The following is a 27,623-nucleotide window of genomic DNA, read 5'->3' on the forward strand; positions in this document are numbered from 1 at the left end:
ACTAAAAAAAATTGTTAACATTGTCAAGATATTTAGAAGAAATTCTTAAGAATGTGGCAGAGCCAGTAGGGGCCTAAGTGTTGACTGGGCTAGTTCCCAGGATGGGATCTTGGGACAGGAAAAAAAAAAAAAAAAGGTTGAGGGAAAAGCTCAGGAAGACCGGATAAAGCATAGATTCAGTGAATGACATCAGTATCAGTTTGTTAACTGTGACAAATGTGCCACACCAGGATGTTAATGGGGAAACGGTGTGGGGATGATGGGGACTGTATTTGCAGCTTTCTGTAAGTCTCAAAAATTTTACGTAGGTGCATAAAATAGCCAGACATAGTGGCACATGCTTGTGATCCCATCATCTCTGACACGGGAGGGTTGGAAATTTGAGGTCAGTCTGGGCAAATTAGTGAGACTCTGTCTCAGAAAGTGGGGTGGGCTGGGGGTGTAGCTCAGTGGTAGAGTGCCCCCCTGTTCAATCCCCAGCACTGAAAAGGAAAAAAAAAAAAGGCTGAAAAACAAAATACATCCTTCGCCCATGTTTCTCGTAGTACTTTCTTAATTGACAAAAACTGCATTGTGTAGCACTTTATCACATTTATTTGGCCTTCTCTCTTCCTGCTGTTCATATTTAGGTATCTGTAATGAAACAAGGGTATTTTCTCACATAGCCAGGGTCCAATTATCAAGGACAAAAAGTTAATGTTGCCACAACGTTCTTGTCAACAGACCTTAATCAAATTTTACCAATAGTCACGTGTAATGTCCTCATAGTTATAAAAAGCCCTGGCTAATGCATCCACCAGGTTCCCGCGCTGCATCGTCAGGTTGGAAGCTCACAGGGTAAGTATACTGCAGACTGTTCTCAATCAGAGCTTATTGCCTGACGTTTCCCCAGGGTTAAATTCCAACTATTTGGGACAGAATTTCCAGAAGTGACATGCCTTCCTGAGAGCACACTATGATGAGGCACAGGATGACAGTTTGTCCCTTAACTGGGGATGACTCTGATCTCTTGGTTAGGGTAGTATCTCTCGAGTCTCTTCACCATCTGGGGGTCATAAAGAGGCCAGGGTTTCTCAAGTGGAGGTGGGGGAAAAGAAGGAAATGAGGTGACACATGTAACAATGGGCAAACGGGTTTCACTGTGTGACTGGAAGCCACTGATCCAATATCCAATTCTCTCTCCTGTTCACTTTCCCCAGTGTTGTTGACGTGGTGCCTGAAACTAGCAAGCTGTTTCCTGCCTCAGGGCCTTTGCTCATGCTGGTCCCACCTCTTGGAATATTCTGCCCTCTCTTTACATTCTGGATCTTTCTCCTCCTTCAGGTTTCAGCTCCATTTTCCCACCTCAGAAAGGCATGCTGGGCCACTATCTAGCCTGTTCACTCATTCATTCAACAAATGTTTATTGGGCACTATGTGCCAGGCACTGTTTTGGGTACTGGGGATACAGCAATAAGAGAATGGTAGACAAGAAGCCCTGCCATCATGGGGCTCACAAACATTGATTGGTTAGAAAGCAATAAGTGTTAAGGAGAGAATAAGTGCAGAGAATATGGGATGGGAAGTGCTTGGACTGGCACTTTTCATGGAGAAGGTGACATCTAAATAAATACCTTAAAGGAAGTTTGGGAGGGAAACAGTCTGAGGGAAAAGCATTTCTGGCAGAGGGACCACTCAGCGCAAAGGCCTCAGGTATGAGGAAGAGGCTGAGGCCAGTGTGGGTGGCTGGGGGGACTGAGTGAGGGGGATGAACAGATGAGCTCAGAGGCTTCTGTGGGGGATGGAAGCAGAAGACATAGGTGAGCTGGGCCTTCAACTTGAGGGAGAAGGGAGCCCTGGTGAAGCTCTGAACAGACGGAGGGTGTGATTTGCATTAGGTGTGCACAGGATCCCTCTGGCTGCATGTTGGGCACAAAGTGTGGGGCATGGACCCAGGGAGAGCAGCTGCAAGGCAGGACCCACAGGTGATTCAATCACTGAATCGCACAGAGCGGTTCCTTGACACTCCCAAGCCTTCAGCTTTTCCGGTAGCAGGTAGCAGGCTCCGTGCTGATCCCTGCACAGTCCTAGGAAATCCGTAGGACAGCCCTGTTGCCTGCAATCCCTGTGTTATGGTTAAGGAAAACGAGGCGCAGGGCGGCGGCTTCTGGGCAGCAGGATGAGCATTTGTCACTAGCCCCTGACCTTAGGCCTCTGGAGGAGGCAGAGCCTGCCTACCCACCCTTGTCTTTGCATTTGCACCTGCCCAGGTGAAGGGAGCCCACTGCGCATGCGCCCGGACCAATTTAAAGCGCCCGGCGCGGGTCCCGCCCTCCAGCTGAAAGCGCCGGCTCGGCTTGGCGCGCTACCTCGGCCCTAGGATGCTGGTGAGGGGCAGGGACCGCGGACAGGGCCCAGCTCCCGCGTGGGCCTCTCTCCAGGGACTGACGCCAGCCCCTCTTCCTTTCAGGGTCCTAATGCCTCCCTCGATTCAGAGCTTCCGAGCGCCCCTGTCCCGGACGGGGACACCAGTGTCTCCCCGGGACGCCCCGAGAGGCTGTGCGCGCCGCCGGGGCTGGAGGAGGCCTTGAGCTCGCTGGGGCTGGAGGGGGAACGCGAGTACGCTGGGGACATCTTCGCTGAAGTCATGGTGAGCGGGCGACGCCGGCGCCGTCCCACTCCTGGCGCGCAGCCGGGGTTCGGGTTGGATGGCGCTGGGCCTGGAGGGCTCTCCGCTCGCCGCTTCGCGGGGCGTCCAAACCTGCACCCCACCCCAGATCTCAAGTTCTAGGCGGTTCTTTTTTTCCCCTCGCACAGTTACCGAAACCCCTTCCCGCGGTCCCTGGCTGTTGGCAGCCCTTCCTTCGAAAGCCCGTGGCTACCCTATTTGTGCCTCCTGAGTTCGCTTAACAAACACTTAACCCTTTATTATCGCGCTTTTGAGCATGTCCTAGGCACCGGAGCTGCGGCGATGAGCCACAGTCTGTCCTCGTTCTGGGGAGACAGCTAGCAAATATACTTGATAATTACAGAAGGCCACAAAGGCCAGCACACAGGTCGTGGCAGGCGTCCGTCTCCACGAGATGCCACTGCCTGAAGAGGTGCTGGAGCGAGCTTAGCCAACACCCGCCAGTCTCTCCCCAGGGCCCAGGTTTTCTGTCAGGAGCTGGGATGCACCTGTGATTGGAAAGCAGGGCTCAGCCTTTGCTGGAGGCTGAATGCTATGTTCCCAAATTCTTAGGTTGAACCCACATTTCCGGTAGGAAGGTATTAGGGGTTGAAGTCTTTGAGAGCTGACCAGACCAGAGAGACCGAGCCTCATGAATGGGCCAAAGAGCTGGGCATGGTGGCACATGCCTATAATCCCAGAAACTCCGGAGGCTGAGGCAGGAGGATCACAAGTTTAAAGCCAGCCTGGGCAACCTAACAGACCCTGTCTCAAAAAGAGCTGGGGGTATGTAGCTCAGGGCATTTGTGGTGCTGGCAGCCTAGCAGGGCCAGCAGACAACACACACAGGGAAACAATGGCTATCTTTAATGAAAATACTAAGGAAAAAAGAGTAATGAGATAATGAGGGGTGGGATGGAGGGAGGAGTATGGAGAAAGGGAAATTTTATCTGAGACTTGAAGACTGAGAAGGTAATGCAAAGAGTAAGGGAAAGACAATTACAGGCAGAGGCAAGGTAAGCACCAAGGCCCTGGGGTAGGAATAAGCTTGATGTAGTCTGAAACAAGAGAAGGCTGGTGTAGCCGAAATGTTGGTTGTGAGGGAAGAGGTGACATCGGTTGGGGGCAGGGTCTGAGAGTCTGACAGGAATTAGGATTTTCTCCTAAGGGTCTGAGGTTCCTTGGTCAGATCTGTCTTTGGATGAACCCTTCTGGGTGCTCTGAGGGGGATGGATTTGAGGATTGGTGGCCAAGAATGGAATTTGAAAACCCAGACAGGGGAAGATGCCCAGGAAGCTGTGTGGCCATGGGGGCTCCACAGTGGACAGGTGGATAGGGAGGTATCTACAGTGAAGTCCAGGATTCCAGATGGGGTCATGGAAGAGGTGCAGCTGAGGCAGGTTACGGTGTGGCACTCCTGCTACACCCAACTTTGCAGGAGGAGGTTATTGCACCCCGGGCTGGAGCTCAAGAGCGACAGAGGCCCAGGTGTGGAGAATGAGGCCTGTCTTGCCCATCCCCAGGTGTGCCACACGCTGCCCCGGAGCCCCCTGCCCCGCCCCGTGACTCCAGAGATGCGTGCGCTAGTGGTGGACTGGCTGGTCCAGGTGCACGTACGTAAGTGGAGAGGGGGCGAGGCTGGTTCCCTATCACTACCTGAGACCCTGATGGTTACCTGTGCCCCTCCCCAGGAGTACTTGTGCCTGGCAGGGGACACACTTTACCTGGCGGTGCACCTGCTCGATTCCTACCTGCGCGCCGGCAGAGTGCGCCTACACCGCCTGCAGCTGCTGGGCATGGCCTGCCTGTTCCTGGCGTGCAAGATGGAAGAGTGCGTGCTTCCCGAGGTATTCGCGGGGCTGGGGCTTGGGAGGGTGGAGCCTTTGCTGTAGTCACTGATTAAATGCCCACTGTGCGCCACACTCTTCGTGTACTCTTGGAATCCTAACGAATCTGCCTGTATGAGGCACGGGGCTGCTAATGTGTCCCTTTAACAGGAGGAGGAAACGGACCATAAGGGAACACTTGCCCGGAATTTAAACAGCCGAAACTTGGATTCCATCTTGAATACAGTAGTCATAGTCCCTCTCGAGTGTTAACATGCATAAACTCAAAGCTGTGTCATGAAGTAGGGAGTATCATCTCTGTTTTAAGGGTGAAGAAGAAATGGAAAGCGTAAATGAATGTCCCATGTCACATAGTGGATAAATGGTGCATTGAACCCGGTCATTATAACTCTGATGCCCGTGATATCCACGACTTTCAGACACAAGTCAATGGCCCCGTTTTACAGACCAGGAAACTGAGGTCTGAAACTTGGACTGAAGTGACCCCAGGTGCTCCAGGGCTGGGAGTCCAAGGCTACCTCACATCTTTCCCCGCAATCCTCAGCCTGCCTCCCTCTGCCTTCTGAGTGCCGGTTCCTTCTCGAGGGCGGAGCTGCTGCGCGCAGAGCGCCGCATCCTGAGCCGCTTGGATTTCCGACTGCACTATCCCGGGCCCTTGCTGTGCCTGGAGCTGCTCACCGCGCTGGCCGGGAGTGGCCCCCAGGTGCGCATGGGTAAGGGCGTGGCCTGTGCGAGGGAGCAGCGTGGCCAGCCAGAGCCTGAGGTTCACCCAGCCTCTCTGGCAGGTGATGCTGCTGGCCACCTATTTCCTGGAGCTGTCCTTACTGGAGGCTGAGGCTGCGGGATGGGAGCCTGGTCGTCGCGCAGCTGCGGCGCTGAACCTGGCGCATCGCATGCTCGACGGAGCGGGCTCCAGGCCCAAGCCAATGCTTTACAGGTGTGGCCTTGGCAGAGGGCGGTGGTAGGTCTCCGTTGCTTCAGATAGCCTCCCTTCTGGGTCGCCGTCTTTCCCATGTCAGGATGAGACAATTTGGGACGGGGAGCAACTTAGACTCGATGTCTCTGGGTGGGGGAGAGGATGTCATGTCTTCCGCCCCGAAGGGTCTGCCTTTCTCTGGGGATGTGAGAGGATAGGGGTGTGTGCAGGCTGGGGGGCCCTTCGGCCTGCCTCTGGGGGAGATGGGATCTCTGAGTTCCCTCTGGCCGCATTCGGTGCCCCCATCACGACCTCGAGGCCCGTGTCAAACATCTTTTCAGCTTCGAGCCTTTGGCCTAGGGATAGGCTCTCCCCGCCCCTTCCCTGCCTCAGTCTCCCCATCTCTCCACTGCAGCTCCGCGGAGCTGGACCCCCTCGAGCGGTGCATGGTCCGCGCCTCTCTGCGGGGCCCGGCACCTGGCCGCGCCGCGGTCTTCCTCAAGTACGCGCGGCCCCAGCGCCAGGGCACCAGCCTCGCCGCAGCCCTCCTGCTCCGGCGCCCCCAGCCTGGGCCTCCTTGAGCGCCACGACCCACCCAGAAAACAAACGCAAACTCTCACTGTGTGTTCGTCCCCACTTTAATAAAAGTGTCTTTTATTCTGAGCGCTCTCGGTCCTACTTGATCCAATTCTGTCCCCTTCTCGCTTTTGATTGGTCGCTTCCCTAGCCTCTCCTCCCTCTGATTGGATATTCTTACCCAGTCCTTAGTTGAGGAGAGAGAAAATGCAAATTCTCAACTCCTCCGCCAGGGGGCACTGGAGGACTTCCCCGGAGCCTCAGCTAGGAAAACTGGGGGCCTCAGGGCTGGGAACACAGGAACTGCAAAACCGAGATGCCCGCCCCAGTCCTGAAGAAGTCTACCTTCATGGTGCCAGCTTCTCAGATTTCACTCAAGTGAATCTCAAAATCTGCAATTCCATAAACATCTCTGCCTTATGTTCTCAACAAACTCTAATTTATTTTTCTCTATTTTGCACTGGGGATTGAACTTAAGAGCTCTTATCCACTGAGAGACATCCCCAGCCCTTTTTATTTTTTTGAGATAGATAGGGTCTCGCTAAGTTGCTAAGGACCTCACTAAATTGCTGGGGCTGACTTTGAACTTACAATCCTTCTGCCTCAGCCTCCTGAGCAGCTGCAATTATACTTATGGTAGTCACCATTCCTGGCATCATTTAGTCCTTTTTAATGGCTGTACAAGCCCAACACATCACCTATACTGGCCTGTGAAGGTCATCAGTTGGTTAGAGTCCTTGAGAGAAATCAATAAATGGAGTTTGATTTACTTAACCCCGAAAGTGCCACATGTCAGTATCTACAGCAGCAACCTCACAGTGGTGTGGTATGTGAGTTAATATGTATGCAAAGCTTTAGGGCAAGGGGGACAATAGAAGAAAAAGTGTTTGCATTGTATCCTAGTATGACTGGGAGTGAGGTACAACCACCCCCATTTACCACTGTGCCCTAGCACCTAGCTAGTTAATAGGTCAGAAAACATTAGTTACAAATCAATGGATTTCCATGTTTTCCATTAAAAAAAAGTACACACCCACATACACCCCTGAGGTGCAGAAAGGTTAGTGTGATGTTTGAGATTCACACTTGTGGGTTTGGAGGTGCAGAGAGGAAGATATTTCTATGCCTGGGGAGTTCAAGTTGGACCCCAGGAATGGGGGAGGGACTTACTCAGTAAAAGAAATTTACAAAAATTACAATAACAGAGTCAGCTGCAGCCATTGGGATGGGAGGTATTGATTTCAGGTTTTGGCTATTGGGTGGGGCCAGCTGTGGAATTTTGGAACTCTGCCAGGGAGAGGATGTGCCCCTAAGGTGGCAGTGGGGACAGTAGAGATACATAAAATCATTCACTACTAATTCGACAACTAGATATAAATGTTAATGTTAGAATATGAAGAAAAAGGAACACTTTTACACTGTTGGTGGGATTGTCAATTAGTACAACTTCTATGGAAATTGGTATGGAGGTTCCTCAAAAGACTAGACATAAAGCCATCATATGACCCATCCATACCACTCCTCAGTATTTATCAGCATAGTCTAATGACATTTGCATTTTATGTTTATAGCAGCACAATTCACAATAGTCAAACTGTGGGACCATCCTAGGTGTCATCAATGAATGACTGGGAGAAGAAAATGTGATATATATGCATATGTACGTCTATGTATGTTTATACATCTATACATGTATCACATATACATCCACACATACATAATGGAGTTTTAGTCATAAAAATGAAATTATCATTTGCAGGAAAATGAATGGAACTTGAGAACCTTGTTAGTGAAATAAGCCAAACTCAGAAAGTCAAGGGCCACATTTTCTCTCCTATTTGGAAGCTAGAGGGGAAAGGAAAGAAAAGGTGTGGCAGTGGGAGGGGAGTCTCATGAAAATGGAAGGGAGATCAGTACAGGGGGAGGGAAAGGGGAAATGCTGGGGAAAGCTATGGCCAAATTATTGTTCCATTATGTACAAATATGTAAAACAAATCCTGCCATTATGTGCAACCATAATTCAGTAAAAATTTAAAAAACAAGTACATACCAATGCTGAGGCCAAGTCAGGTATTTGTGGCTAAATACCTGAGGATAAAATGGTAAGAAATCACCCATGACTGTACCAAGGCCCTGTGCTGAGTGCTTTGCCTGCATGATAGAATTCAGTCCTCACCTAAGGTAAACTCACTTGTCATTCTCGTGTCACAGAAGGAAGTCAAAGTGGAAGATCCGAGAACTTGGCAGAGGTCACACAGCTGAGTGGGGGGGCTAAGGAGGGCTGCAGGGCAATCATCCCCTTCATCCCGTTTTGCTTTTGGGAACCTCCCACATCTCCTTCCCTGCATATTCTTTCATTAGTGTGCCGCTCTCTCGGGGACTTCTCGGGGACGTGTCTGCTTTCTCACAGAAGGTGAGCTCGCTGAGCACAAGAGGCCGATCTCTCTCGGTTATAGAGTTATCCCCTCCTCCAGGAAGCCCTCACTCGCCACCTCTGCCAAGGGCAGGTGCCTCCTCTGAGCCCTCGCCGTCTGTTATGCCTCCACCATCTCAGTCCTGAACCCTTTCCTTGCGCTTTCTAGCTAGTCCATTGTGGGCTGTCACTGTTGGTCACAGGTCTGCCTCTCTTCTGGCCTGGGGGGCCTGGTGAGGGTAAGGTCTGAAATCCTCGGGCTTTAGTGCATCCCAGAATCATCCAGAACAGAGCCAGGCACAGAGAAGATAAAGTGAATAGTTGTTTGTTGCATAAATAAGTGAATGAATTCCAAGGTGGATATTATTAACCCACGTGACTGGATTCCGAGTTCCAGGTAATTTAAGTGAGATACAACTAGCGAGAAAATAAAGGGAATTTGATGTAGACAGCTTGAATCCCTATTCCGTGTTTATATCCAATACACCAAATGTTTAGTGGGCTGAAAACCAGCTTTTTGCGAGGTTGATATCTTCAGGTCCTCCCCTTGGGCCCATCTTTTCCTGCTGAAAATCTTCGGGAGCTTTGGACACGGGGGAGGAGAGCAGACAGAGGGCGGGCGGGTGAGAGAAGTGTTGAATAAGGGAGAGGAGAATGACTGGGGCTGGTTTGAAGATAGGAAGGGAAAGTCTTGAGGGGCTTCTCTAGACCCATAGGGGGCAGCCGGAAACGGCAGCCGGAGGTGCGGGGGCGGAGAAAGGGTGGGGACCGGCCCGGCGGGGGGCGATGCGGTAGCTGCAGCGGCGGCCGCAGGAGTTTCCCACAATGCAGCGCGGCGCGCTGTCCCCGGTGCTGATGCTCAGCGCTGCCCCGGAGCCTCCGCCGCGCCCGCCTCCCGCCCTCTCCCCGCCGGGCCCTGGCCCAGGCCCCCGCCATGGCTCGGCTCGACCGGGTCCTGCCCCAGAGCCGTCGGGGGCGCTGGCTGCGGCGCTCGACAGCAGCCTGCGGGCCGCCGTGGCATTCAAGGCGGAGGGCCAGCGTTGCTATCGAGAGAAGAAGTTCCGGGAAGCCATCGGCAAGTACCACCGGGCTCTGCTGCAGCTGAAGGCGGCGCAGGGGGCCCGCCCTGGAGGCCTGCCCGCCCCCGCCCCCGGGCCCGCCACCAGCCCCGGGCCCGCCCGCCTCAGCGAGGAGCAGCGGCGCCTGGTGGAGAACACGGAGGTGGAATGTTATGACTCTCTCACGGGTACGGGGCCATCGGGGGACACGCAGAGGGGCATGTGTGAGAGAAGCGGGAAGTGAGGGACCATCAGGAGGTCTTGGGGACCGCGGGCGGGGGCTGGAGGCTGAAGGGGCCACAGCCATGCATGGTCTGTTGAGAGAGACCTCAGAAACTTGATCAAGGCAAGGAGTTGAGGGCAGATGATCAAAGCTCTGGTCTCTGAATGGAGGGAGCTGAGATGCAGGAAATGGGCTTTGATCTGGGTCTTCAGAATCCCACTTACCCTGTCATTCCTTCTGCCCCCGGCCAATAGTGACCCTAAGATGAGAAGGGTTAGCCATTCTATGCCTAGTCCCCCGCCTCTGCGGCGACCCTTAACACTCTTGTCTACCGAAACCTTGCTAATCACCGGAGCATATCTGTCTTTCGCGCCCTCTAGCGGCGGCGCAGATTGAGCCTATTCTGATGGGACAGCAGATTGGCGCCTCCTGGTGGCCTTAGCCCCCTTGGGCGATGGGGTAGGACCCAGGTTCCCTGTAGGTGGGAGACCAGACTCCTCGAAGTCACGTGGGTTCTAGATTTGCCACTAGACTTAAGAGTACACGCCCGGCGCCCCTGCAGCTTGCCTTCTGCAGTCGGAGCTGGTGAACTATGAGCGCGTGCGTGAGTACTGCCTCAAGGTGCTGGAGAAGCAGCAGGGCAACTTCAAGGCCACCTACCGCGCCGGCATTGCCTTCTACCACCTGGGCGACTACGCACGTGCGCTGAGATACCTTCAGGAGGCCCGCAGTCGGGAGCCCACAGGTGAGGGGCAGGGCGGGAAAGAGGTGATGGCTGGGCCCCCGGCTGGGAAAGGGCTTAGAGGGAACCGGTCGGGATAATCAGGGCAAAACAGAGTCCCCCCCCCCCCCGTTCCAGAGCTGCCCGGAAGGAGTGCTGCACCCCCCACTGGACATTGTCTCCCCATCCACCTACTCCTTGCGCCCACCCACTCACTCCGTCCATCCATTCACCCACCCTCCACCAAACATCCGCTCCCCCACCATTCCTTTGCCATCTACTTGGTCACTCCTCATCTAGTCTGTCACTGAGCTATCCTGATACCTCCCGTTCACCTACTCAGCCACTTCCCTATCCACACAGATATCCTGTCTCCATACTTTCCCACCCCAAATACACTTATCCTTCACTTGTTCACTAACCATTCGCTCATTCACCTACTTATCCACCCAGTGCAGGTGGTGCCAGGAAACTAGTGTGTGGAGGGACAGGGCTGAGGGGTGGCAGAACTCCAGGCTTGTTCCCTAGCGTTCTGGAGGTAATGGCCAGGTGTATGCATGTCCCCACGAGCATACAGACACTTGATTTTGTATCAAGAGTCAGGAGAGAAGAGGGCTGACCGGGGGTGCCTGGTGCAGAGCTGGAGCAGAAGCAAGATTAACTTCCCTGTTAAGTGGTTTGGAGAGCAGACTCCTCGCAGATGTCACTGGGGATGGGTGGAAGTGTGGCAGGAGCCTCTGAAGAGGCATTCCTGGCAGAGGGTGCAGCAGCTGCGTGAGCAGGGAGGTGTGAAATGTTCCTGGCTGCTGGTTGCAGCTGGGCTTCTGGGTAACGGCTCTGGCAATATGGGATGTTGGGGAGCCCCTGGAAATGGGGGACAATGGGTACAAGCTGAGGTGGCATGGATGTCACCTGCTGACCCAGGGGACAGCCAGATAATGCCCTGCAACCTCCCCTGCAGACACCAACGTCCTTCGTTACATCCAGCTGACCCAGCTGAAGATGAACCGCTGCAGCCTCCAGCGGGAGGACAGTGGCGCTGGGGCCCCTGCCCGGGATGTGGTTGGCTGAGGGCGAGGGGCTGCCTACCCCCCACCTCACCATGGAACTTCCCAGACTCTTGCATTTGCTGGTAAAGCACTTGTCACTGATGACCTCTTTATGTGTTGTTCTTGTGGGGTCAGAGAGGGGACATGGGCCTGGGTCTCATCCCTTGACCACAGAAACCCAGAGAAGCCCAGGGAGGAAGTGTGGGTGTGGGAGTGTCCCACTGGGGATGAGCCAGCACAGGGGGCCTGGGCTGGGGAAAAGACATTCAGCCAAGCAAGGTAGGGGGCAGGGGTTACCTTTAATGCTGCATTTGTGCCAAATCCCCCATGATGCCCTGTCCCTGAGTATCCCTGCCCACCCTCCTCCCCACTGCAGGGTGGGCACAGGGCTCCACCCCCTGGGGTACAAAGAATAAATTAAGTGTCCCCCCTCCCTCCTTCCCCAATAAATAGAGTGAGTATCCTGCCCAGGGCCTCCCCCGCCTTGGGGCACGGCAGGCTGGGGCGGGGCCTGGGACGCTACATTCATGGCTGCCCAGGCGGGCGGTGGCGGGCAGGCCTCATTGGGAGCCGTGGGCCTCACACAGGGGCACAGTGCTGTCCTGGCTCTGCCCCTCCATGTCCATGTCCAGCAGTGTAGGCTGCATGCTGGGGGGCCCAGGACTCTCTGGAGTGTCTGGCCTGCTTGGAGGCGAGATGGTGAGTGTCCGACCAAAGGAGACCAGTTTCCAGGGGTCCAGACGGGGACGGCTGGCAGCCGGCCGGGGTCTTGGGGCAAAGGTCAGGGTGGTGGGACGGCCAGGGAACTCGGGGGGCCGGCGGCGGGTGGGGAACAGGGCCTGGGGGTCAGGCAGGCGGGGGAAGTCCAGGGGGTCTCGAGGGCCTGGGGAGAGAGGATCAGATGAGGTGAGTGGGGTGGGTGAAGGGGGACTTCCAAAGTCAGCAACAGTTACAGCAGGAGTGGAATTTTGGGCTTCCCTTGAGAAACGCTCAGATGCTGGGCCCACTGTCCAGCAGGGCCACTGCCGTCTGAAGCCCGGAAGCACTGGGCTCTCGCCCTAGGCCGCCACCACTCCCATGGCTCACTCAACTCTGGGCATGATGCCACTCTGGGCATGTGCTTTAGCCCTTTGAAACAGGTTTCTTAGTGGCCCTCTAGCCAAAGCCCTGTCCCTCTTACACTGGGCGGGGTGCAGGTAGACAGACATAAGGGAGAGACAGTAGACATGACATTGTCTCTGAATCGGGATCAAAACAGCACCTCACCACCTAGGGAAGGGCCGAATAAAGCAACGGTAACTAACCAAACCAAACCAGCAGCCCTGACAGGCACTCAACTCCCGCCCACTGCCGTCACCTTTGCTGCGGCTGGCCATGGAGTAGAGCTACTTAAGTGTTAGCTCCGTGAGCGCTTGAGCGCTGCTGCAGTTAGAACCACCTGGCTGCAGTTTGCCACCCCTAATTCATCTTAAGTGTCAGTCACCCTGGTGGGACTCACAATGCTGCCAGCGGTGCGGTGCATGGGGGCACAGAGGCTTCCCCCTGCGCTAGGTAGGAGGCTGCAGCCTTAGAGAGCGGCTGGGCACGGACTCTGGACATGGCGGGGACAGAAGAGTGGTTTTCAGCGCCATGGCTGCACGGTGCCTCACTCACCCGGGCCGTGGCCGGTGGGCTCCAGCGGCCCCCGTTGCCCCAGCGCCCCGTCGGACGGCGTCCGCCGGTGTCCACGGCTCACGGCGCGCGCGGCCGTTACGTGGGTGGGTGTGAGCGACTGGCGGGGGTCCTTCTTGAAACTCTCCAGCTCCAGGTCCACCAGAGGGTTGCTGCTGGGAGAGGGCACAGGCGGGGAGGGCGGTGGGGAGGGCACGACCGGTGCAGCCTCGTCGCTATCGGAGCGCAGCAGAGAACGCGTGGAGTTGCAGTCGGACACGGACGATAGGGACACAAGGGTGGCCGAGGGCGCCAGGCCAGGGGCTGAGTCGTCGCGGCGTCCCGGGGGTCGCCCGGTTGGGCTCAGGCCCCGCGGGAAGCGGCCGGCGCGGGGGAAGAAGAGGCCATCTAGCCAGCGCCGCTGCTCCTCGCCGTCGGCCGCGCGCGCCTCGGCCACATCGGCACCCAGGCCCACCGCGCCCAGCAGCGTGGCGCAGCCCAACAGCGCAAGGTCGCAGCGCCGCCGCGTGCCATGCCCGGGCCGGGCCAGGGGCGCGGCTGGAGGCGATTCCCACAGCGCCCGCGCCCCTGGGGAGGGCTCAGCGGGCAGTGGCACCGTGAGGTAGGACGGGGTGGTGTAGGGGGAAGGGGGCACGCTGCTGCCTCCATCCGCCTCCGCGAACTCCTCTGCGACCAAAGAGGGACGTCAATCAGCTGGGGTGGGGGTGAGGGTGGCCCTGGCTCTGCTGCCCTCAGGGACCTCAGGGGCCCACAATGACCCCTCCAACAGCAAGACCCCAGATGCCCAGGCAACATCTTTGAATCTTTCTCCCCCAAAAGGCTCAGGGTAGTGTGGTCCTTGCCAGGGGAGTGACCTCCAACCCCAGGGACCAGCCATCCCCCTTTCCAAGAATGCCCCCGACCCGGGCTCCAGAGCCCTGCCCTCCCCCTTTGCCCTGGTCCTTCTCCTCTTTGGCAGGGACTCCCCCCCCTTCTTCAAGCACCCACACCCTTACCCATCTCGTTGAGGCTGGCAAAACCAGGGGCGATGGGTGTGTGTTTGGGGGATTTTCCCAGGTTGGGGGCACTTGATGACCACTGTTTGCTCCCTTCCCCCAGAGTCTTCAGCCTGCAGCAGGCATGGGGAGATGGGGGCGGTCAGCCATGGCTGCCTGGCCCAGGATGGGCACAGGGGCCCTGAGCCCGGCAAGGCCCGTACCTCTCCTCTCCTCCAGCTCTCTCCTTCTGCAGGGTGGAGCTGGGTCCCCATGTCCGGCCTTTCTTCTTGCCTCCGACTAGTTCTTCCTTCTTTGGGGGCCCACTGCGGCCCCATGTCCCACTGCCACCACTGCTGCTGCCACCACCACAGTCCACAGGAGTCACTGGGTCAAGAAAAGCCACTTGGTTACTGGATCTTAGAAACTCAGTCCCAACCTCTAACCTCCAAACCATTCCCCCCTGGAGCCTGAGGCTCTTTCCCACCCCAGTGCGACACTCCCTGCTGTGATCTTTGCAGGCCTCCCACCCTGCTGTGGGGACCCAGCTGCTCTCCACCATCTTCAAGGGGTTAGATCGCTGGACCCTGGGCTGTTCTCTTCCCTGTCCATCCCACTCTGAATGTACCAACACTAGTATTTGCGACTACTATGGTTGTCTCTGTGTCCCCTGCTAGCGTGACCTTCCAGGATTATGAATCTGGTGTCCAAAGAGAGGCATGCAGAGAGACTGCAGGCTGGGGCAAGGCTGGGGAGCACCATAGGTGGGACAGAATCAGGAGTCAGCTTTGCATTCATCAACTACTCTGATATGTGACCTGGACTGTGAACATCGGTTCCTTCTGAGTCCCCTACCCAGGTCTAGTCCCTGTCATCTCAATGGCCTCTCTGCCTTTATTCCTCACAGTAGCTAGTGGAAAGAGGTCAATCTGATCACATCAAGCCTTGCTCACAGTCCCCTGTGGCCTTCCTGATGTTGGGGTTGGCAGCAGAGCTTAGAGGTGGAGCGTGTGCTTAGCATGTGTGACTCTAGGTTTGATCCTTAGCACTGGGGAAAAAAGTCAAATTCTTTACCTTGGATCTCAAGGCCTTGTATGATCTGGTCCCTGGGAGCCCCTTGACCACTGAACTAATGCTGTCCCTCCCATTCCCTCTATCTGGGCCAAATTGGCCTTCTCCCCCCACCCTCCAGTACTAGAGCCTGAACTGAACTACACCCCCAACCCTTTTATTTTTTGAGACAGGGTTTGGCTAAATTGCCGAGGGCCTCCCTAAGTTGCTGAGGCTGGCCTTGAACTTTCGACTCTCCTGCCTCAGCCTCCTGAGTGGCTGGGATTACAGGTGTGCACCACCCTGACAGGCTTCAGCCATGTTGGCCTCTGGTCTGGTAACACTCCAGGCTTGTTCCAGCTTTTCGTGTTTGCAGTTCCCTCTGTTTCCTCAGATTAGTGCATGTCTCATTTCTTCCATTAAGGGCCTATTCAGACCTCACCTCCTCAGACAGACTTTCCTTGTCTGATGGCTAATTTTACGTGTCAACTTGACGAGGCCAGGCTAAGAGCTGCCAGGAGAGCTGCAGATGTGATTTCTGGGTGTGCCTTGATAGGGTTTCTGGGAAAGTCACTAGCATTTGAGTGGGTAAACAGAGTAAAGATGCCTTCACCAAAGTAGGTGGGCCTCACCCAATCCCTTGGGGGGCTGGGCTGAACAGAAAGGCAGAAGAAGGCGCTCTCTCTGCTTGAGCCGGGACATCCATCTCCTGCCCTTGGACGTGGTGCTTTTGATTGGCAGGCCTTTGGATGTGGACTGGAAGCCCAGCACTAGCTTTCCTGGAAGCCATCTTGCAAACAGAAGATTAGGGAACTTCCTAGCCTCCATAATCCTGGGAGACAATCCCTAATTTTCTATCTATATATCTAAAGACATCCTATTGATTCCATATCTCTGTAGCACCCTAATACATCTCCTCTTTTGTCTTTTTGGTACTGGGGATGGAAATCGTGCATCCTAAGCATGGGCTTTAACACTGAGCTACACTCCCAGCCCCAGAGTCTTCTCTTATATTTTCTTTCCTAATTTCTACTGGAAATTATTCAGCTTATTGATTGGTTGTCTGTTTCCCCCTGATGAGAATGAGGGAAGGGATCTTGCCTGTTATTCCTTTGGCCTGGTGCCAGGTCTATGCTCAGAGGTGTTGTTGACTGACTGGCTGACTGACGGGGCCTTGCAGATACTCACGGCGAATGGCCCTCAGTCTTGGGATGATGCTGGGGCTGGCAGGGGGACTGGCCCCATCGGATCCTTTCCGCTTGTCCAGGGTGGGAGAGGCCTGGACTGTGATCTTATGCTCGAAGCCTGCAAAATGAAGAGACTTTCCTAAGCAAATGGTTCTCTGGTAACAGAAGGGAAGTTTCCTTGTAGAAGTACAGTAGGAATGACAGCATGGGAACACCACTGTCTGTCATTCCCTAACACCACATCTGTCATTCCTTACTGCAGTGGTTCTAACATGCAGGCCAGACCAGCAGTACCACCAGCAGCTGAAAGCTTCTTGGAAATGCAAATACGCCCTCTCTTTCTTGATTAGCAATGTGGGGGTGAGGCTTAGATCTTCATATGTTGGGCTAAGGATCTAGGTCCAGGGGTCCAAGATGGTAGCCATCGGCTCCATCAAAGGGACACTTGAAACATGGTTGGTGCAACTAAAGAACTGGAGTTTAACCTTCATTTATCTAACTATAATTAAGTTTAAATTTAAAAACAAACACTTAATTTGGTCATTGGAGACAAAAGCATGCTTAGAACAACCTGGGTATGTGAATCTAGTTTTTCCAATTCTCAATTTTATGAAATCTAAATGCAGACAATTTTTTGGGGGGTGGTGCTGGGACTGGAGCCCAGGGTCTTGCAGGCAAGGGCTTTACCACTGAGTGACATTTCTAGCCCCCAGATGAAAAATACTTTTGTGTGTGTGGTTGTAGGGATTTAACCAAGGGGTGCTCTACTACTGAGCTACATCCTGAGCCCTTTTATATTTTTATTTTGAGATAGGTTCTCATCAAGTTGCCCAGGCTACCCTTGACCTTGCACTCCTCCTGCCTTAGTCTACACAGCTGCTAGGATTACAGGTGTGAGCCACTGCAGCCAGCCCCAGATTAAAATTTTTAATGAAAATTTACCAACCAGCTTGAGATGTGCTATACATATTAAAAACACAATGTATTTCAAAGATTTAGTGTAAAAAAGAGAAAGTAAGCTATCTCAATTTTGGGGTACTGGTTACATGGATGTATTAAAGCTATTGATCATCACCTGTTTCTTTTTACTTTTTAATGTGACTGCTAGAAAGTTTAAGATAACACACTTGGCCACATTTCCATAGGCTGCTGCTGCTACAGGGTTGACTCTATGGCTTGTAATATCACAGAGAGAACCAACCAGACATGATGCATTATGTGCTTTCTGATGGGTGGACACATTATCTGGGAGCCAGACTTTGGGGAAAAGTTAAAAAACAGAAGAGAGCTGGGATGCAGCTCAGCGGTAGAGTGCTGGCCTGGCTTGCTGGAGGCCCTGGGTTCCATCCAAATCACAGCAATCAATCAATCAATCAATCAATTAATCAAGGGAGGAGTTAAACCCTGAGTTAGAGACAGTCCCAAGGCCCCTCGGAGGATGCTCAAGGAACGGGGTGTACCGGAGGGCAGGCTGATGTGGCTGCTGCCTTCCCGCAGCTTGAGCAGGCGGCTGCGCTTGAAATTGCCCTTGCGTTTGCGGACCCGGGGCTTCTCCTGGCTCAGCTGGCACATGAGCAGGTGCAGCTCCCGTTCCACGATGTCCATCTCACGCTCCGCCAGCTCCTGCTCCCGCCTGCGAAGCTGCTCCTCCTGGAAGCGCTGCTCCTGCGCGGCACGTAGCAGCTCCTCCTCGCGGCTGCGGAGCTCCTGTGGGAGACAGGGAGACGCAGAGGCTGCGGAGGGGCTGAGCCACTCTGCCCCAGGCGGCGTCCCCCGGCTGCTGGGCCGCTGGGTCTTCGAGGTGCTCAGCACAAGGGCACCCGGCTGTGAGGCACACTGGGTTCACACTCCAACTCACACTTTGCGAGCCAAGCTGGGCGCCAGGGCAGGGCGTGTTAGATCAAGAAAGGGCTGCCTCCCGCACGTGCCCGCCCCTTTCTTTTTAAACTCTTCAATTTGTAAAATTTCAAACATCCACAAAAGCAGAGAATAGTGCACCCCATCTACCCATCATCCAACCTCAACAATCATCTGTACTTTGCCAATCTCAGTCGCCCTCTCTGCAGTTTTGCTGTATATTTAAAGCCAGTTCCAGACACCATGCATATCACCTGTAGGTACTCAGCACAGGGGGCTCTTTCTTACTAATCCACCAGCAGAGGCTGTCTTTTCTTAATATGCAAAAGACCCTGCATGGACCCAAAGGCTGGGGTTCAGGGATCGGGGCTGAGGCACCAAAGGCAACAGAACTCATGGATCCTGCGCCACCCCCCACCTTGCCCTCTTCTTCACCTTCTCCTTGGTGCGAAGGTCATCAAACATGTGCTGAATCTCCAGCTTCCAGTCCTCCTGCAGGGAGTGGAAGGACTCCAGCGGCATCTGGAACAGGGCTGACTGCTCTATGACTTCCAGCCGCTTCAAGATGCTGCCAAAATCTGGCCGCCCATGTGGGTCTGGGTCCCAGCATTCTGGGGTGGGAGGGGGATGGCTTGTCAGCAGTCACGCTGGGGGAACCGGGCTGCTCAGAGGAAGGCAGGGCTTCTGGGGACTGTGGACAAACAGCTCCCATGGAGCCAAAGGGAAGGACTCCAAGCTAAGCTTCCGGCACATCTCAGACACTGGGAGAGGAGTGCCAGGCCTGTTCCCTATGGGGGGCCCTTGGTGGAATTAAGGATGGGATTGGGCAGGAACCCCAGGGCCAGTGGATCCTGACAGGATGCCCTCAAGGGCTCTGGGCTGCAGAAGGTCTAGGGAAGCAAGGAGCGGGCTGCTGGGAATGTCTGCAGCCATAGCCCCTGTGTTCCAGCACCTTCTCCCTCACGCCTGGGCCCACAGGTGTTGGGCAGGTATGAAGGGGACAGAACTGGGCTCAAGGGCCCCTGCCACCCAAAGCTTAGCCTACCCTCTCCACGGGGCCCTGGCTCACCCTCCAGTAGGCGGGCAAAGGGCTCGGGGCAGGTGGAGGGGATGGGCAGCGTCAGCTTGTTCATAGCCACGCCATATGCCACGGCCAAGGCATCGATTTCCCGGTAGGGGACCTCACCCGTCAGCAGCTCCCAGAGCAGCACCCCGAAGCTGCAGGTGGGGGAGAGGAGGGGTTATGCTGCAGCCTACCCAATCCTCACCTACACAGCCCTACCCCATGGGGGCCTCCCTCACCCCAACATCCAGCCCAGCAGATGGGGCCACAAGGACCTGCTCAGACCCTGCGGGGACCTTTCTCTGACAGACGGCGGGGTTGTCCTCTGATGTCTCCCCTTGGCTCTGCCTCTTGTCCCTTGCCTGCCTGGACACCTCTGGGTCTCCCATCCTGCTGGGCAAACTCATCTAAACACTCTTGTACCCCATTCCAACCCTAGCTTCCTCTTGCAGCCACAGGGAACCCCTGAGTACGACCTGCTCTTCCCACCTCTGGCCTCGCACACGCCATCCCCTGTGTCAAGAATGCTCTTCCTTCTGTGTCACTGTCCTTCAAGTGCTAACTGGGCTGCCCCCTCTGCCAGGAAGCCTTTCTTGATCCCACAGCCTTCAGTGTGAGGTGGAGGTCCCTCTCTATGTTCCCCTAGAGCCCACAGCACTTACCTCTAAAAACAAGGAAACACTATTTTACACTTATAGAGCACCTGCTCCAGGCCAGGCACTGTGCTAGGCACTCTCGGTAATCCTCACAACAGCCCTGTAAGGCAGAAGGCATCGGTATGACCCCTATTTTATCTGATGAGCAGGCACAGTCTCAGAGAGGTTAAGCTGCTTGCCCAAGGTCACACAGCTATAAGTGATGGAGCCTCACATGAACTCAGGTCTACCTGATGCCCACAACAGAGCCTCTGGTGCTACACAATATCGGAGTGGGCCTCACTGGCTGTGTGTTTGTCTTCCTCAGTGAACTGTTCATTCTCCTCCATCCTGATCACTTCTCTGTGCAGTTTCTAACTTGGAGTGGATCCCGGTATCCACTCATGCATTTCTTTCTTTCTTTTGAATACTGGGGATGGAGCCAAGGGGCACTTTACCACTGAGCTACATCCCCAGATCCTTTTTAAATTTTGAGACACAACAGTGCCTTTGGTGGCTACACAATAAGTTGCTGAGGTTCACTCAATATTTTTATTAAGTGAAACTGTGTGCTGGGCACTGTTCTAGGCACCAGGACAGGACAGACTTTGCTGCAGCTGACAGCACTGGTGAATTTGAACTGGGTGTTGCTGCCTGAAGACATGTCCTGTCCCCCTTCATAGCTGAGTATGTCCAGAGGGCTACTGTGCTGCACAGTGGAATGAGGTATGTGGCGGGCAGTGAGCTTCCAGCAAGTGGCCTTAAAGAAAAGGGGTGCCCTTCCCTCGTTTCTTCTTCTCACTGGTTGGAATGTGGACAATAAAAGCCGGGGCTCGAGCAGCCATTCTGGACTGTGAAGTGAACTTGGGAATGGAGGCCGCCCAAGGTGGGGAAAAATATCTCTGGTTTCCACCTGGAGGTGGTGTCATCCCCCCTCTCCCATGTACGTGGGAACCTGTGAGGTCGTTTTGAGTGTCACAATAGATGGAGAGCGTTACTGATGTTTGGTGGCTGGGAGCCGTGGATATCTAGTGTCCTGAAAAGTATGGGATAGGACCACACGAGGAAGAAGTAACCTGCGCCACACTGAGGAGCCAACCCAGGAGCCTGGAGCTTCCCATAAGAACCAGAACCTCAGCCTCGCTCCTGTGGTTCCCTCCCTGTGGCTGAAGGAGCTGTCTGGTGCCTGGTTAGGCCAGCCGGGCTGCTCCCAAGGGCTGCTCTCTCCAGGCTGGGCCCAAGACCTCTTGTCTGATTTGGGTTTTCCCCAAGTCCATTAATTTGCTGTTTGGGCAACCTGGAGTCTCGGCTGGGCCCTGAGGGGACAGTCAATGAGGGGACCCTGGGTTTGGCTCCAACTAAGTAGAAGGCCTGGGTTGAAAAGCTTCTGTGCCACCACCGACGCTCACTGTTCCTGAGACCCTCTCTCCACCCCGCAGCCCAGGGAGCTGCTCAAGTGCTAAGGTGGATCACGTCACTCATAAACGCCCTGATGGCATTCCTCCGCACTGACTCAGACCCGAGGCGTCCCTCCCGCACAGGCTGCCCGGCAGTCTGCCCGCCACCCGGCTTCCACATGCTGTGTTCCGGCCATGCAGGTTCCTGCCTGTTTCTGGAACACACTATGCTCATTTGCACCTTAGCACCTCCCTTGTGGCACCCAGACTTTGTGTGGCTGGCTCCTTGTCATTGAGAACTCAGCTAAAGCAGCAGTTCTCAGAAAAGCCTTCTCGAAGCGCCTCCCTCCTGGCTGCTCACGCCCCCTAACGCTCCTCTTTACTATCCTTTAGATGATCATTTTCTTAACTTAAAGACAGCTTTTATTCTTTTAGTTTCTTGTGTATTTTTGAAAGAGTTACTAGCCCTGAGGGCAGCCACACTACTTTTGTTGACTGCTGTGTCCCTAGAGCCCTGGCCACTACGAAGCCAATGAATGAACAGTGTCCTCCATTTCCTGTCTAATGGGCCGGGCACTGGCTGCCGTCTGAGGGCTCTCAGGGCTGACTTTCTGCCTATTGAAGTTTGTGTTCTGCATCTCTCAGGCTGGCCCTAAATAAGTCCTCTTTAAAAATCTACATCTGACCACATTGCTCCCTGCTTAAAACCCTCAAATGACTTCCGTTACATGGAATAAAAAAATCCAAGGTCTCTCCTCAGGGGCCACCTCTGCTGCCAGTGCAGGTGACTGCTTGGCCTGTTTGGTGCTGTACTAATGGGCAGGAGGGCCCCTGTGCCAGGCCCTGTGCTTCATCAGGAAACTGTCCCTCCCACAACACCCTCCCCCGTCCCACCACCACTTCCCTGATGCCACCCAGCCCGCCTCTCAGCACCTCCAGACATCGCTGCTTTTGGAGAAGAGGGAGAGACGGATAACCTCCGGGGCCATCCAGGCGTAGGTCCCAGCGGCGCTCATTTTGGTGGTCTTGTGCCACTCCCGGGCGAGGCCGAAGTCTGTGATCTTGAGCACCGTGTCTGCGAGGTTGTGGTTCTCAATGGCCTCCAGGATAAGGACTGGGGAGCAGGAAGAAAGCTGGGTCACCCGACCTGTGGGGCTGCAGACCTGAGACTCCTGGCCCTCGGTGTGGCTCTCCCTTCTCTCTCCAGAGGCCCCACTCTGTGGCAGCTGCTTGTCGGGCTGGGGTCCCCCAACCCCTACAGTCCCTCCTTGCAGACTATGCCAAAGGCCAAGCCTTGGTTCCCTTTGGTCCCAACCTTGACTTCTAACCAGACTGAAAGTGGCACTGCAAACCATGTGCAGAAGAGAGGAATATGGTCTCCTACAATAGGTCCTCAATGCCACCCTTTCTGAGTCCACGCTCCGCTATGTGACTATGCAGTTCTTTCTACCAAATGAGGCAGACTGTGTTTTCCTATTCTTTGTGGGACAGTCTTAAGGTCATATATGTTTTTGATAAGAACAAAGAGGACACAGCAGGGTGCCAGTTCCAAACCTAGGCCTTAGAGACTTGGGTGTCTGCTTGCCCTCTGGCACTTTTGCCATCACCGTGACAGCATGCCTCAGCTGGCCTGTTGGTCCAGGAAGATGGGAGATACTTGGAGCAAAACCTCTCCAGCTGACCCAAGAGCGCTCCAGCTGGCTGGCAAAGGCATGGACAATAATAGGTGGTTGTTGTTTCAAGACACCAAGTTTTTGGGGTGGTTTGTTATGCAGCAGCATTGAGAAAATCTGACTGATACAACCCCAAGCATGTGGAATGGTTCCAGCTGACCCACACCTAGGGTTATTCCTAACAACAATAAGTCATGGATCCGCTTGCACTAGGCTGAGTCCTTTATGAGAACTGACTCACAAGCAACCTGTTTTTTTGACTAGCAAACTGAGGCTTAGAGAAGTCACTTTGCCAAAAGCATATGGCTAGAAAATGGTCTCCCTTCTTTGCTCTCCTGTTTGTGAAGCCCCATGAATGAGGGAACTCCTCCTGGGCTTATACTTTATTTCTGCATCTCTCAGGCTGGCCCTAAATAAGTCCTCTTTAAAAATCTATATCTGACCACATCACCCCCTGCTTAAAACCCTCAAATGACTTCCGTTACATGGAATAAAAATCCAAGGTCCTTAGCACAGCCCTAAGGTCCTGGCTCCTGCATCCAATCTTCTCTCCCCAACCTCGGCCTCAGCTCCTGCTGTTCTGGACTTGCTATTTCTCCACTGAGGCAATTCATACCCATCTCAGGACATTCTCCCTGATCTCTGTAAGGCTGGGTCCTTTTTGTTCAGGTCTCTGCTCAAACATGGCCTTCTCTGACCACCTGATCTAAGGAATTCCCTCTGCCCCACCCTGATCTGCTTTATTTCCCTGACAGCTCCTAGGACTCTTTGAAACTTGGGTATCTACGGTCCTTTCACCCATCCACAGGTGTCTACCTGTCATCTGTTCCTGTTTACTAGAATATAAGCACCATCCTGGGGAGGGGCACAGACCTTGCCTTGCTCACATCTGAAATCCCAGAGTTGACAACAGTGCCAAGCACACTGTAGGTGCTTAAGAATCATTAAATCAATGAACAAATGACACCAGATGAAGAGCCCCCATGAGGGAACAGTGCCATGGCCACCCTGTGCTTTCCTTCTCCAGCAGGGGGGCAGTCCTACTGGCCCTGGAGGAAGCCCCAGCCTTAAAAGCCCCACCACCTTTGTCCAGGTTCATTCACTACAGAAAAACTCAAGGGCAGGGCCGAGGTTGGGGAGAGAAGATGGGATACAGGAGCCAGGACCTTAGGCCATACTAAGGACCTTCAAGAGGGGGATGCAGGATGGTTCCACTCCAGCCACCAACGCTCCAGAGGAGGTGGAGTGTAGGCATTCATGAAGACAGGGACCAGCTCAGTCCCCCAGCCCAGGCATGGCCTGGGCATGTTATGGGTACTCGGTAGCTCTCTGCTGAGTGTACAAGTGGCAGGCTTGGGAGGGGAGGATGACTCAGCCCCTCAATTCTAGGGACTTACAGACAAAAAACATAAAAATAGTGATAGAGATTCAAACAAATTTGGAGGGGTAGAACTAACAGGAATGGATGAGGCAGGAATGTCGAGGGAAAATAGGGAACCCTCACTTTTCTGGGCCTAAGCCATGTGAGGGCAGGGAACACGCTGGCCTCATTAACTGTGGATCGTTTTTGCTTCGTACACAATCTGGCCTTGAAAATACCAAATTAAAAAACGAAGACACGAATAAAAATATGAAATGGAGTAGATGGGACAGAACAAGAATGGAAGAGCTAGGAAGGTAGGCGTTTTCCCCCTGCTGTATCCCTGGAACAGCATCTGGCACATAGCATTCCAGAATGATCCACAGAATAAATGAATGTGTAGTTTATGAATTTTGTTAGTTTGTCATGGTCACTTGAGATCCTAAGGTAATAAATGCTCAACTAATATTTGCTGATACCTTAAGATGGGTCCATTATTGATTCAACCAACCCATTAACACTGGAGACTGAGTGCTAGGCCTGGCAGTCTGGAAGCTTTTATATAAGCCACATCCATTTTCTTCCTCTCTCATCTTTTCCAGTTTACACCAGAGACCTAGCAGGGATCCAGGAAGTGGTTCTCACCTAGTGGCGATTTTGCCCCACAGGTGATGTACGACAATGTCTGTAGACATTTTGGGTTGTTATAGCTGGGTATGGGGAATGCTGATGGTCTCTAGTAGGCAGAGACCAAGGACACTGCTAACAACCTAAAATGCACAGGACGGCCCTCACAATGGCTCTCGCAATGGTCCAGATACAAATGGCAGTAGTGCCAGGCTGGAAAAAACCTGACTCCAGGTACAGTACGTTCTTTTTGTTTCTGCCAGGTGGACTCTAGCATCATGACTGGATGGTGTGCACCAAGAGGGCAAGCACTGCATCTGTTCTGGTTGCCACAGGGAAGGAAGGGCCTGTCCACATGTTTATGGATACTTATTTGATCTACTGTGACCATAACCTGGGAAGCAGAATAGTCTTTCAGCCTTTTTGAACATTTTTTTCTTCCTCAATAGAGGCAAGGCCTGCCTCACCTGGCCCTAAAGGTATACTGCTGCTGCTCCTTCCTGCCCCAGGCACAATGCCATCTGGTGTCCCTTGCCCTGTTTCCTGCCTTCTAGGCTTGACCTGCAAGTTTTGTAGGTTTTGGGGAGAGGATACCACTTACTGTTGATGGACTTGAGGTCCCGGTGGATGATGGGCACCGGGGCATCATTGTGTAGGTAGTTCATGCCCCGGGCCACCTGCACAGCCCAGTTGACCAGCACATGAGGGGGCACCCGACGACCTGCCAGCACCCTACTCAGTGCGCCTCCCCGGGCATACTCCATCACCAGGCAGAGATTTGGGGGGCTCAGGCAGGCGCCCCTCAGGGCAATGATGTTGGGGTGCTGCAGGGCTCCAAAAAGCCGGGCCTCCTGGCGCACCTGCTCCGCTGTCACTGCCGGGTCTCGCTCAGGGTCCAGCCGGGCGGCCTTGACTGCTACCTCCTCCCCATGCCACAGGGCCCGATAGACCTTGCCAAAGCCCCCCACACCGATGATCTCCTCCAGTTGCAGCTCGTGGAAGGGGATCTCCTGGGGCAGCTGGAGGCCCGCGGGCGCGGCGGGTGCAGCAGGGGCCACGTAGTTGCTGGGGAAGACGCCCACACGGCCGCTGGGCAGCTGCCCGGTCCACCAGCCCTCATCGCCAGACACCGCACAGTCCTGGGAAAGCACCTGGACGCGGTCGCCCCTCCGCAGGGTCAGCTCCTCGTCGCCCACCGCCTCGTAGTCGAACACAGCGGTCCAGACGGGCCCCGCGGGGGTCGTGCCCCACTCCTTGGCCGCCGCCCCCTCCTCCTCCTCCATGGGGGAGGGGCGGGGGCTGCGGGAGGCCGCTTCACTCTGGCTGCCCGCGGGATGCAGAGGGCGGGCCCGGGCGGCCGGGATGGGGGGCAGTCCCTGCGGGTCCGAAGGGGCTCCGGGGGGCCATGGCTGGGGGAGGGCCTCCGCTGGAGCAAGAAGGAACCTCTTTAACCGGCAGGGTCGTCCCCTCTGATTCGGCTGTCCGGGCGGAGCGGGTGGGAGCGGGCGGCAGGTTCACCTGTTCCCCTCGGATGTCAGGGCGCTAAGAGGGCCTGGCCGCGCGGCTCCCGAAATCCTGCCGGGGCCCGCCGGTGGGGGCCGAGGGTGAGGGCAGCAGGCGGCCGCCCCTCCTCGCGCCTCTCACCCCGCGCAGTTCCACCGGCGGCCCCCGGCTCCGCATCCCGGGCCACGACCGCCGGGCCGGGCGGGGGTGGTGGGGCCCGGGGGGCGGCCGCCCCGGGCCGGGGTGGCGCGCCCCTCGGCCTCCTCACGCGCGGAGCGGTCGGGCGGCCCCCATCCTTGGCACCGGGCTCCCGGTCGGCCCCAGCCCCTGCCCCCGCCCGCGCCGCTTCCCGGGGCCGCCGGCGGTGCCGGAGTGACGTGCCGCCGCCGCCGCGGTGCCGCCTGGGAGTTGTAGTCCCGGGCCGCGAGGGCGCGGGGCGCATCCTCGCCCCGGCCCCCGCTGACGCTCTCGGTTCCAGGGGGGACCCCGCGGGAGATGATCCCGGCTTTGAACCTCCCTGGGGCCCGGTGGGCTGGGCGTGGGAGGGGACCAGTGCTTGTGACACACCTGGTGGGGACCGCGGCCCGGCTGGGGTCCGCGGTAACCGACTCCCTTAGCGAAGCGCGATATAGGAGCTGAGCGAATGGCGGTTACTGCCCGGGTCCCCGAACGCAGCCCGGACAAGTCCCCACGAGGGACGGCCCTAGGGGTCCCCGGCTGGAGCTGCACGCCGGGAAACGAAGTCCGCCTTCGCGCCCGGGTGCTGCCGGAGGCGGCCCCCAAACCGCGGGCTTCGGGGAGCCGATGGTGGCGGGAGCAAGCCCGGGTCCCATCAGTGGCTGGGCCTGCCTCTCGGTCCAAGCGTTTCTGTTCCCGGCAATGCCACAGCCACGTCGCTTGCTTCCCCAGCTCGGGGTTCCTCTGCCTCCGTAGTCAGAACTCTCCAGAATCCCCCACCGCCCATAATGTTTCAGTTTGGGGGGTTAAATGTGCATCTTGTGCTAAGTTCTTTGTGCAGGTGGTATCATTAAATCTTCACGAAGAGCCCCATTTTACAGGTGACTCACAGAGACGCGAAGTCACTTGTCCAAGGTCATAAATTGGCAAAACAAAAATCAAGGGCAGTTTTAAAAAATTTACCCCCTGTCATAACCACCATGATTTTTAAGCCAGTGA

At 55.3% G+C, this 27,623-nt stretch overlaps 3 protein-coding genes across 4 annotated transcripts; 2 read left to right on the forward strand and 1 right to left on the reverse strand.

Annotated features, from left to right (window-relative positions):
* Positions 1–844: 844 nt before the first annotated feature.
* Positions 845–6,037, forward strand: CCNP (cyclin P). Of its 2 annotated transcripts, XM_081275479.1 has the most exons (8): positions 845–1,323; positions 2,250–2,366; positions 2,450–2,629; positions 4,171–4,260; positions 4,339–4,494; positions 5,039–5,197; positions 5,280–5,431; positions 5,826–6,037. In XM_081275479.1, exons 2-8 carry the CDS (start codon positions 2,361–2,363, stop codon positions 5,989–5,991), a joined length of 909 nt encoding a protein of 302 aa, XP_081131605.1. In that variant the 5' UTR covers positions 845–1,323; positions 2,250–2,360; the 3' UTR covers positions 5,992–6,037. The 2 variants fall into 2 exon arrangements, with proteins under 2 accessions (XP_081131605.1, XP_081131604.1); XM_081275478.1 differs by having other exon boundaries at positions 845–2,366.
* A 2,988-nt stretch (positions 6,038–9,025) lies between these two features.
* Positions 9,026–11,472, forward strand: TTC9B (tetratricopeptide repeat domain 9B; the record flags this gene model as incomplete). Its single annotated transcript, XM_081275117.1, has 3 exons — positions 9,026–9,645; positions 10,243–10,425; positions 11,363–11,472. The coding sequence occupies exons 1-3, from the start codon at positions 9,225–9,227 to the stop codon at positions 11,470–11,472; spliced, it is 714 nt and encodes a 237-aa protein (XP_081131243.1). The 5' UTR covers positions 9,026–9,224.
* A 258-nt stretch (positions 11,473–11,730) lies between these two features.
* MAP3K10 (mitogen-activated protein kinase kinase kinase 10) lies at positions 11,731–26,819 on the reverse strand. Its single transcript, XM_081273993.1, has 10 exons — positions 25,546–26,819; positions 22,218–22,398; positions 19,259–19,407; positions 18,625–18,800; positions 17,793–18,039; positions 16,334–16,450; positions 14,320–14,482; positions 14,117–14,229; positions 13,104–13,787; positions 11,731–12,333 (listed from the first exon to the last, which is right to left on the reverse strand). The coding sequence occupies exons 1-10, from the start codon at positions 26,225–26,227 to the stop codon at positions 12,011–12,013; spliced, it is 2,835 nt and encodes a 944-aa protein (XP_081130119.1). The 5' UTR covers positions 26,228–26,819; the 3' UTR covers positions 11,731–12,010.
* Between the last annotated feature and the right edge of the window lie 804 nt (positions 26,820–27,623).

The sequence above is a fragment of the Spermophilus citellus genome (genome assembly GCF_964194105.1).
Source record: "Spermophilus citellus genome assembly, chromosome: 18".
Classification (NCBI taxonomy): Eukaryota; Metazoa; Chordata; class Mammalia; order Rodentia; family Sciuridae; genus Spermophilus; species Spermophilus citellus.

Excerpts from the sequence above, each read along its gene's own strand:
- CCNP (XM_081275478.1), top strand. Across the intron at positions 4,261-4,338 it reads ACTGGCTGGTCCAGGTGCAC|GAGTACTTGTGCCTGGCAGG; the intron begins GTACGTAAGTGG and ends GCCCCTCCCCAG. Across the intron at positions 4,495-5,038 it reads AAGAGTGCGTGCTTCCCGAG|CCTGCCTCCCTCTGCCTTCT; the intron begins GTATTCGCGGGG and ends CGCAATCCTCAG.
- MAP3K10 (XM_081273993.1), bottom strand. The coding sequence starts at position 26,227 with ATGGAGGAGGAGGAGGGGGCGGCGGCCAAGGAGTGGGGCACGACCCCC. Across the intron at positions 22,399-25,545 it reads GGACCTCAAGTCCATCAACA|TCCTTATCCTGGAGGCCATT; the intron begins GTAAGTGGTATC and ends CCTGCTCCCCAG. Across the intron at positions 14,230-14,319 it reads AGAGCTGGAGGAGAGGAGAG|GCTGAAGACTCTGGGGGAAG; the intron begins GTACGGGCCTTG and ends TGCCTGCTGCAG.